The sequence below is a fragment of the Camelus ferus genome, chromosome 7 (genome assembly GCF_009834535.1).
Source record: "Camelus ferus isolate YT-003-E chromosome 7, BCGSAC_Cfer_1.0, whole genome shotgun sequence".
NCBI lineage: Eukaryota > Metazoa > Chordata > Mammalia > Artiodactyla > Camelidae > Camelus > Camelus ferus.
In genome coordinates this window covers 82,812,652-82,824,004 of record NC_045702.1, presented here as the reverse complement: position 1 = coordinate 82,824,004, position 11,353 = coordinate 82,812,652, and the positions used below count along the sequence as shown (strand labels likewise).

At 44.6% G+C, this 11,353-nt stretch overlaps 1 protein-coding gene across 2 annotated transcripts in view; it reads right to left on the bottom strand.

The window, feature by feature from the left end:
• The window catches only part of HECW1 (HECT, C2 and WW domain containing E3 ubiquitin protein ligase 1), a 323,530-nt gene that overhangs the window by 40,365 nt on the left and 271,812 nt on the right, over window positions 1–11,353 (bottom strand). For both annotated transcript variants that reach the window (XM_032484276.1, XM_032484277.1), the window contains 3 exons: window positions 8,464–8,584; window positions 5,993–6,106; window positions 4,835–4,987 (listed from right to left, as the gene is read on the bottom strand). In XM_032484276.1, the coding sequence (XP_032340167.1) occupies window positions 4,835–4,987; window positions 5,993–6,106; window positions 8,464–8,584 (388 nt within the window). The remainder of the gene's footprint in view (window positions 1–4,834; window positions 4,988–5,992; window positions 6,107–8,463; window positions 8,585–11,353) is intronic.

The window sequence follows — 11,353 nt, the reverse complement described above, 5'->3', positions numbered from 1 at the left end:
TTATGGAAAGCGTGACTCATCACAATTACGTCTCAAAATGTCACAGGCTAATACTTCAAACCAACAGAGCACGTGGCCACCCTGGCATTCTTCCTCAGAATGGAGAAGTTCACCCATTTCAATCGTTCAGTGCATCTTAGATTTGCTCTGGGAAGAGTGGCATTCAGAATCACTGAGGCAGAAAAAGAATTTCCAGCCACGATTTCAGAGAGAACAATTAGTAGGCACTTAAATGACACTCCACAATGACCACTGTTTTCTGAATCCCAAATATTCTGAACTAAAAATTGAAATGAGATGGGAACTGTCATAACCAAGGAGTTTTAACTGAGGAGTATTCCCTTCTTCCTTCCATCCACCCATCCAACTATCCAACCAACAAACCGTCCAACCGTCCAGCCACCCAAGCAATCATCTTCCCTTCTTCCCTCTCTCCTTCTTGTCCTCCTTTCTTTCTTTCCTTCCTTCCACACATATTTACTGAGTGCCAAGTTTATGACTAGGAAAGCAAGACCTCAGTCTTACAAGGCTCACATTTTAGGGGGAGAGACAAATGGTACTGAGTTATAAATACATAAATACATTTTCTTTCAGATCATGATAAATGCTGTCAATATCATAAATGTTAAGTTGGAGAGCTATAAATGGCTGGGCTATTTTAAATTCAGTGCCCAGGGAAGGCACTTAGAGGAGATGTGTCAGTTGAAATGTGAATTTTTACTATTCAAGCATAAAAACTTGAATATATATGCATTTTGTACTATTCATAATTTATTAGACATAAAAATAAGTCTGGAGCTTTTCAGATTTGAAGCTTTGTTGTTTATGCTCATTATTCAAAATATATGAGAATTCTTTACCTGGTATTTTTGTATACATCCTTATGCAAGTAGGAAATTTCATACACTGAACTTCCCACTGTCTATAACCCATCACTAAGTCTTGCTCATTTGTTCATTCTTCTTCTGAAATAGCTTTCCATTCCCACGACTCCTGCCCCAGTTTGATTTTTTACCCTCTTGTCAAAGAACTATTTCAAAGAACCATCGCTTAAGTGACACCCTCATTGCCCACTCCAATTCAACTACTTGCGACCAGAGTTGATTTTCTAAAATACAGATCTGATCAAGGCACTCCTCTACCCTCCAAATCATCACCATCTTCATGATAAAATCCAAACTCCCTGGATGCCATCAAATGCCCTTCCCCATCTGCACAAGTTGCCTTTGTAGCCTCTTCCTCTATTTTGCAGCCACACCCGCCCAACATCTGCTTGGTCACCTGCCACCCTACAGTGAATACTGGGGCTCTCTACCTGGACATTCCCTGTCCCCATCTCTGCCAGCCTCATTCATTCTTAGAGCCCCTTGTATCTAATACTACTTACCATATAATGTGAAAAGTGCTATAAAAAAGGTATGCATGCATTTATCACATTGTATTGTAATTTGCCCAATGAAATATCCGTCTTTGCCTCAGTCTGGGGAGCTTGACGCTGGAGCCAGGTTTTCTGGGTTCTGATCCCAGCTTCCCAGCTTGGTCTGTGACTATCTCTACGCCTTTCATTACATCTGTACCTTCTTTTCTTCATCCGTAACAGCAGTATAACTCAGTAGTACCCGGGTTATAGTATTGTTAGATGAATGTGTCTAGAACCGGGCTTGGCACGTTGAACAAGTTTTCAATGTATGTTTTGCCGCTTAGTTTTATATTAACTTCTGTATCTCCAGGGACACAAAATCAGGATACAATGGTGATTACAAGAATAAAAAGATCAGCCTATGAGCACCTCATTAATATGCAAATGACATAATCATAATCAAAGATTGAGCATCTAGAATTGGGAATTTTACTTCAAGATTTCTATAGTCAAAGACACGTACAGTAGACACAGTTTAGCAACTGGTGATATTTCTAGGGGATGGATTGAAAGTTCCGAACTGTAGAGGCTTTTTCTGGTTATTATTAATCCCTGCTCTGTACACCTGATGGGTTTCCCACCATTTTCTGTCCTCCTCTGTGACCCCGGCGGGGGGTGGGGAGGGGGCAGGCTGCTATGGGCTGCAGTATCTGGAGATCCTGTTGCTCTCTGGTTAATTGATGGCTTGGCCAATGGGACTGGAGGGTGGATGGAGGGTATTGAGATGTTATTTCTCTCTCTGTCTGACTCAGGGCTGGCAGGGCTGTGTCCACCTGTGACCGCAGTCCCCGTGGGAGGCTCAGCAGGGATCCAGCTCCATCCCCTCTTTCTTCCCTGGCACGAGCATTACCTTTGAAGATTTTGACCGGTCCTTATCAACTCGGAAAGTCAGCGGTACAAATGTTGCCAGAGTTGCTCTAGGTCTTTGCTCAAAACTGGTCAACCCTTACCTTTAGCAGGAGTTAATACACATCTTTAAGTTAAAGGGCCCAGAAATAAGAAAGAAGCACAAACAAGCAAACAAAAACCCCGAGGGGAACCAGCTGAAACCAAGATGTCTATGAATCTGACCTCCAACAGACCCAGAGCCTCATCATACATTGATCTGACTACATATTTGCATATTAAATGACACATCTACCAGCAGCCATGACCGGACATTAAGAACCAGAAAGGATAGAAAGGGGGTGGCACCCTCTTCCCCGGTAGACTAATGCATATGCCCCTTCCGGTACCTCTGGGCCGGGCACTTCTGGGCCTCTGACCTCTATAAAGGCTCCATCCAGAGAACTTGTCTAATTCCAACAACATCCCTGGAGTGTCCTTCCTACGTACTCAAGTGTAGCTGACACGCTGACACAGCCTCATCCAGCCAGAGATGAGCAGAGACAATGGAGCTTGGTTGAGAGCAGGGGCTGGGCAGCTGGCGAGGCGCCTTCCCCGGTTGGAAAGTCACTGAGGCCACTCTCAGGTGGCAACGAGCAGGCCAGAAGTCCAGCCAGTCTTCTGTGCTCTCCATCAGGCCCCTGCGGCTGCACTGAGACATGCCTGATCCCAAGGTTTCCACTCGATCGCTGGGTCCCATTCATGCCACCGAGGTGCTCGCCCCTGTGGATCTCTGCCACCATCCAAACACAGTTCCCTTGGCCATCCGAATGATCATGTCTTTCTGCTGTCCTAAGCTCTGTCCTCCCTACTCTGGGCTATAAAGCCCTGGGGGCCCCTTTCTGTTGCTTGCACACCCCATCGGCCTCCACCTTCTCAGACTGCCTCCTTCCCCAGGCAGGTCTCCATCTGAGCACCTCCTGCGCTCACCCCAGTCCTCCCAGGCTGAGCTGTCTGGCCAGTCCTTCTCAGCTTCCCTCAGGGACCCTGGGCTCTGTCCACCCCTCGCACATCAGCTCTGTGCACCTCTCTGCAAGCTGTCAGCTCCTGCCCCAGCTGAGCCCCTCCGCCTGTGCTGGCACCTCCCAAACCTCAGTTTCCAGTCCAGCTCCCATCCCACTTACTGGGGCCACAGTTCCAGTTACATATTAATATATCCATCTGTATTTACTTTTTAAAGAAATTTTAATTTTTATCTTAAAATTTTTTTTTAATTTGGGGCATAGGTAATTAGATTTCTTTCTTTCTTTATTTTAATGGATGTCCTGGGGATTGAACCCAGGACCTTGAGCATGCTAGGCACGTGCTCTACCACTGAGCTACACCCTCCCCCAGTTCCATCTGTATTTATAAAGGAAACTGCAAATTCTACCTGTCAAAGAGCGAATTCCTCATCTTTCCTCTACGCATCATCTACTTCATGCAACACCCATCATGGTTAATTGTCCCACCCCACCCCACTGTGTAACCAGAAATCTTGGACACGCTCTGGATTTCTCTCTCCCTCACCTCGGCATTCAACCCGGGAACCAGCTAGTTCAGTCTCGCCCTGTGCTGAGATGTTCCAAAGTCAGGTCCCTCCTCTCTGGGACCCTGCTGCCCCTGCTTCGCGTGTGGCCCCTGTTTCTCCCCTTGACGTAGCAACAGTTTCAGAGCTGGTCTCACTCTTGCCAGCCTTACCGCCTCAAAATTCTCCCCACGCTATGGCCAGATTTATTTTCTAAAACTCAAATCCATCAACAGTATACTCTGCCCTCTCCTCCATCTCCAGATTCGTTCCCACCACAACCCCAGATCTCCGGTGCTCTCTGATCCACCTGCACTGCCCACTGAAAGCTTCATTCCCTCTCATGCCTTTTAATTCCTACTTCCAATGTGTGCTCCTTGAAACGTCTTTTCTCCCTTCCTCTGCTGACTCTCCTACTCAACTGTACCTCAAGACTCGACGCAACTGTCTCCTCTTTTTGTGAGATCCCTGGACTTCACTCCCCACCCCCCCATCCTCTGCCTTGGACTGACAGAGACAGTTTCCCTTGTGATTTACTACAATTCTAACATGTGTCTTGGGCTTATCCACACACACACACACACACGCAGCCCTATTTTACAGCAAGACGCAGAAGCTGACATTCACCGCATGACAGACCATCGGTCCAAAATCAAAGAATTTCAAACCCATGAATACTTTTGAGAAGCCTCCACCGGGAGCTCTCAGGATTTTAATAGAATTATTAATATTCAGGACCTGTGTCTCCTTACCTTAGCATCTCTTCAGAAGGCAATTCCAGTATCTTACATCAGTTTGCAGGGACAGGAAACTCACAGCATCTTTAGTAATTTATCTGGTATTCTGGGTAAAGATGGACACAGAGCCTTCCTTCTGGTGCCCCGTTATTAACTCTCACCCCACCCCCTTGGGATTTCGGACCCACTGCTCCAAACACAGTGGCCCTCTGGAAAGACTACTGACTCCTGACCAAGAAAGACCAGAACGCTCAAACACAAGATGGTGAAAATTCCTGCTCTTACCATTCAAGGTGGTTTTCCACAAACGCGGACATGGGGCTGATCTGCACGGTGTAAGTGTCATTGGCCGAGTACTCGAAAAGTCCGTAGTAGGGGTTGAAGAGCTCCTGAGACAAAAGGAAGAAGAACTCTCGCGAAGGACCACTGTAGTCCAGGCTGCAAAGGAAGCAGAGGCCCGGGGAGCTCATTACGTGTGGGAGGCGGGGGACCGTTTCCACGCGGGGGCTGGTGGGCCCTGTCGCATTCGGTGCCGGGGGAGCAGAAGGCAGCCTCTGCTCTTTATGGTGGATCCCAATGGAAATACAACTTGCAGGGGAGAATGAAGGTGCTGTGATGGGTTTGGGGATGGTGGCCTTACTAGATGAACTCTTTTTTTTAATTTTATTTGATTTATTTTTATTTTGGGTGGGGTAGGTACTTAGGTAATTTTTCTTATTTATTTATTTTAATGGAGGTACTCAGGATTGAATGCAGGACCTTGTACATGCTAAGCATGTGCTCTACCACTTGATCTATACCCTACGTCTAGAAGAACTCTTGGTGATGAATTCATGAACTCTTATGACAGCGTTCCTTAACTTTTTTTCCCCCATCTTATAATATCTATTGGATAAAACACACAGCCGGTCCATTAAAAACAAGGGCTTTGTGGCGGGAGGCACAAAAGAATTTCCTGTGATGGTAGTGTGTGTGTGTGTGTGCATGTGTATGAATTGAAAAAACTTCCAAGTTCACTCTGATATGCCCTCCTAGGTGGGTCTGCCCTCCACGGTTGAGATGGTTTGCCATGAAATCAGGGAAATGATGTGGAAAGTCTGGTATGTGGTCATCCGTGTGCCCTCCTGGGGGAAGAGTTCTTTAACCACATACTCAGAAGTGTACACCACCTGAAAAATCAAAGATCCAGTAGCTGAGGTCTGTATTTTTGGTTTCTCCTTTGACCAAGTAACCTCAGACTCTGAAACATACCAATAATCTCAAGCCTTTGAAGAACGTGAAGCCTAAAGCTTGGCAATCCCTGGGGAGAAAGGTGTCCTGATCAGAATCACCTAGGGGCAGAGGCTTAGAGCCTCCCACTCCTTCTGGAGCAAAATCACCCGAGATCTGGGGGCCCTGGTCCACCCACCCTGAGGGGACCACGTCAGGTTGCTGGAGCCTCACCCCTCTTCTCCAACGAAGGTGATGTAGAGCTTGTTTCGCTGGAGCTCCTTCCGGGAATAGGCCATCACCTGATTGAAGGTTCCCTCCAACAGGTGGTCCCGACGAATGATGAGCCTGGGAAGGAGAGGAAGCCACGTGGGCGGTGAGGCGGGGCTCCAGCTCAGACGCCGGGGAGTGTTGCAGGCGGGCTGTGAGGACCCAGGCCGATGGCCTCACTCCACAGCTTCCTCAACAAGGTGCGGTTTCCATCAGTGCAGCCATGGAATTATGCTAATACTTTTCAAAGCACTGGGGGCCCAGGACTACATGGACCCTTTTGTAATGAGATACCTTCCATCACACTGGACCACTGTTAGGATTCTTTTTGATCAATTCCAGGAAGAATCTCTTAAGTTGGATTCCTGCATTTGGGTGCGGCTTTTTAAGACAAAAATAAACTCAGAGGGGGGAAAGCACAACTTTTTACTTAGACCCCAAGGAGAAAGTTATAAAGAGTCCGTGAATTTGATTAATGAGTTAAATTTATCTCAGGATTATGAAGAGGAAATTCAATGATTTTTAAATTTAGTTCAAGATTCCTTGTTTTCTAAAAAGATCTACCATTGATTTTATATGTGGGTTTAAAAGGTTTTGTCTGAGATGACTGGATAAAGAAGTTGTGGTACATTTATACAATAGAATACTACTCAGCCATGAAAAAGAATAAGATAATGCCACTTGAAGCAACATGGATGGAACTACAGATTGTCATTCTAAGTGAAATAAACCAGAAAGAGAAAGAAAAATACCATATGATACCACTCATATGTGGCATCTAAAAAAAAGAAAAAAAGAGGACACTATGAACTCATCTGCAAAACAGAAACAGACTTGCAAACATAGTAAACAGTCTTGTGGTTACCAGGGGAAAGCAGGTGGGAAGGGATAAGTTTGGGAGTTTAAGATTTGCAAATGTTAGCCAGTGTGTATAAAAGTTAATTTAAAAAAATTTCTTCTGTATAGCACAGGGAACTATATTCAGTATCTTGTAATAACCTTGAATGAAAAAGAATATGAAAATGAATATATGTTTGTATATGCATGACTGGGACATTGTGCTGTACACCAGAAATTGACACATTGTAACTGACTGTACTTCAATTAAAAAAAAGAGAAAAGAAATTTTAAAAAAACCTTTTGTCTGAAATCTACTGTTCTTTCTCTCCTTCCCTTTTTTTCCCTTCCTGCCTTCCTTCCAACTTCTTAACTTCCTTTCTTCTTTCTTTCCAACATCCTCATTTTTTTTTAACATTTTTTATTGATTTATAACCATTTTACAATGTTGTGTCAAATTCCAGTGTTCAGCACAATTTTTCAGTCATTCATGGACATATACACACTCATTGTCACATTTTTTTCTCTGTGAGTTATCATAACATTTTGTGTATATTTCCCTGTGATATACAGTGTAATCTTGTTTATCTATTCTACAATTTTGAAATCCCAGTCTATCCCTTCCCACCCTCCACCCCCCTGGTAACCACAAGTCTGTATTCTCTGTCTGTGAGTCTATTTCTGTCCTGTATTTACGCTTTGTTTTTGTTTGTTTGTTTTTTGTTTTTGTTTTTGTTTTTTAGATTCCACATATGAGCGATCTCATATGGTATTTTTCTTTCTCTTTCTCGCTTACTTCACTTAGAATGACATTCTCCAGGAGCATCCATGTTGCTGCAAATGGCATTATGTTGTCGGTTTTTATGGCTGAGTAGTATTCCATTGTATAAATACACCACATCTTCTTTATCCAGTCACCTGTTGATGGACATTCAGGCTGTTTCCATGTTTTGGCTATTGTAAATAGTGCTGCTATGAACATTGGGGTGCAGGTGTCATCCTGAAGTAGGGTTCCTTCTGGATACAAGCCCAGGAGTGGGATTCCTGGGTCATATGGTAAGTCTATTCCTAGTCTTTTGAGAAATCTCCACAGTTTTCCATAGTGGCTGCACCAAACTGCATTCCCACCAGCAGTGTAGGAGGGTTCCCCTTTCTCCACAGCCTCTCCAGCATTTGTCATTTGTGGATTTTTGAATGACGGCCATTCTGACTGGTGTGAGGTGATACCTCATTGTAGTTTTGATTTGCATTTCTCTGATAATTAGTGATATTGAGCATTTTTTCATGTGCTTTTTGATCATTTGTATGTCTTCCTTGGAGAATTGCTTGTTTAGGTCTTCTGCCCATTTTTGGATTGGGTTGTTTATTTTTTTCTTATTGAGTCGTATGAGCTGCTTATATATTCTGGAGATCAAGCCAACATCCTCATTTTTTCTTTCCTTCTTTCTATGTGCATGACTGCTATCACACCGTGGTATCCAATCTCCAAAAAAAAAAAAAAAAGAAAAAAAAAAAAGAAAAAATCCTACAGAGTCACAGGGGGGAAAGGACGGTAAAATCTACCATGTGAATTTAACAGTGAGGACTGGAGCACTCACTTAATTTTCCCTGGACCCTGACCAAATCCTTTGGCTTCCAGTTTTCGGTAGAAATTGCGGAGCTTGGCCTCAAAGTCTCTCCTGTAGGGTGACGGGGCTCGTGCGCTGGCTCTCTGTAAACCTGCGGAGAGAAGCCATTTTTACTGAACAAGTCATGACAAGGGTCAGTAGAGGGAGGGCCACTCAGAGGCACATTCCCGTGTCTTCATACGTTTCTTCTCTAAGCACTTCCCCTTGATTTCTATCACTCCTTTGATTACTTTTATAATAAATAGAAATAATACGTTTAAGAGAAAACTGAATTCTGATGACAATAAACATGTACATTTTCTACTCCATTTCAAGTTGTGTTTTTTCTTAAAAATACCTTGATGATCCTATTTCTTGGCTTAATTGTTCTTACATATTCTCAAACAATATAAATCAAACTAGACTCTTCTAAGCTGCAATTATACCATAAAGCAACCAGGGTTGTAATATGCGTGTGTGTTGCACAACTCTAACTATATTTATATTGATGTTAAAATAAACATGCATGCCCATGAGGGCCCAGAGCATTTAGGAGTTTATGTTAGATTACCTTGCACCACAAAAACAAGATTAATAATATTATTATTAATAATCATTCCTTGACTCTTTATAGAAGACAGTTGTGTATCACTTAGAGTGCTTTGTAAATGATTTATTATCTTTACTTTTTAATGAAAAAAAAAAAGGAATGGAAAAATAACATTCTTCTCCAAGTTTCACAGATGGCTAGAATCACAATTTACCCTTTCAATAACTGTTCATTAGTCTATATTCCAGGTATTGCATTTATAAGCCAGAGAAGATTGATACCACCAAGCTCACAGAAATGAGAATATAATTACAAGTTGAAATGACTGTTGCCTGTGAAGGACAGGAACTTAGTTCTTTGAGATCACAGAATACTCTGGCCCAGTTCAGAAAGCCTTCCCTGAGGAATAGCTGAAGAATAAATAGGCATGAATTAGATGGAGTGAGTTTGGAAAGGTTGCCATTTAACTGAGAGAAGAGATGAGCTGGGAGAAGAGCAATCTAGGGAGAGGACCAGCATGTGCAAATGTACTGTGGCAGAATGGAAAGCAGTACTCTCGTTCATCTGGAGCACAGGGTGCCAGGACCAAAGTGATGCCGAACAAGGCTTGAGAGGTGGGCAGGAGACAGACCAAATGGGATAAGGTACACTCTGCTAAGCAATTTTGTTTAATGTTAAGCACAAAAGGAAGCCATTGTATGGGGGCCGACGTGATGTGTCTTGAGTTATTAAAAACATCAGTCTTTCTGCAGTAGAGAGAAAAGCTGGATTCTGTCCAGGGTGGATTTAGACAGTCTAAACTAGACTAGGGTGGTGTCAGTGTAGATGAGAAGTCATAGATTGGAGATGAGTTTAGGAGGCAATGAACCGGATATAGGTAGTGAGGCAAAGGTGAGTTTCCAATAGCGTAACAGAATGGGCTGTGGCGACACTCACTGGGCTGGGAAACAACGGAAGAAGAACAAATTTGTGGGGACATCATGAACTTGGACTTTGATGGTGGGACCTCTGAATGCTTAATTGGAAAGAGACATAGCTTGAGAGAGAGGAGAAAAAAACTTGGCACTGAGTCTTGAGGATGGTAGGAAGGGAAGGATGAATCTGCAAAGGAGGCCAAAGACGTAGATGAGATGCCTACAGTGGTGTCACAGAAGCTAACTGAAGAGGTGACTTAAGGGGGACAGCCATCAATAATGCTAAATGTGGCTGAAAGATCAGGGGGAGGGCTGAGAATTACCCCCTGGACTGGGTGCCCAGAGGCCCTGGTCACCTTAGTGAAGACACCTCTTCTCATGCACAGGTCTGAGTTGGGGGATTTGGGGGCAGGTTTGGTAGGCTTGTACGATTGGCAGCAGGCATCTGAGAAGGCTTCTGCCTAAGAGCTTCAATGCTCTCCGTGAAGGAAGAAAGGGCCAAGATTTTCCAGGAGAGAACAAGGGGGTGGAGGTTTGAGAGGAGCAGAAATGTCTGAAACAGCAGTAGAAGAAAGATTAAGTTCACCAAAGAAATGTGGTTGAATTTTCTTTTGAGTGTTCACAGACCATGAGAGGTGAGAGATGGCCAATTTATAACTGACAACCTGCCCTGCCAGGTGAATTCGCCCAAGAATGCCTGACTACAGATGCAGAGGAAGCAGACAGAAGATGATCTCGGGGTGGAGTTCTGCGAATGAAATGGAAAGGATTGGGGATTTCAGGGCACTGGCGCTGAAATGATGAACCATGGACTCTGCGCTGGATGAGAGAGGGGCAGTGAGAAAGGGAAGGAGGGGCGTCCATTAACCGGAGGTCCTGATGAGGGCAAAGGGTGGTACTAGGGAGGGCAGTTGAATGGGCTTGTTGGATGGGAGCAGGATGCCTGAGTCAGTGATCTCAGAGATGGTAACAAGGGCAGGAAGGTGACAGGGGGACAGGTGGGTGAGGTGGAGGAGGACAAGGTTCGGGCAGACGAGGAGGTTCAGAAACTGGGAGGCCAGGGAACTGAACGGGTGCCCTTATGGCTGCTGGAGTCATCCGGGATGATGGAAGGACTTGGGGAGGAGAGGGAGACTGTGAGATGAGTGCTGTGGTCCTTGAGAGGGAGAAAGAGGCTGGGAGATGACAGCAAGTAGGAAGGGGGTTGAAGCAGAGCAGTGTTAGCAAGGATGCTCGGAGGGCACCGGCCCCACTGGTGGGCCCTATAGCACCTGACGTGCGAGGGAACCAAGAGCCACCACTTGCAAAGGAACGTGGCATTGGTGAAACGCCAGGTTTCAGGACACAGTGGGAACTAGAATACAAGTCTATAGGTTCAGGTGTAATTTTCTGCCCAGCAGATGACAGTGCATTTTAC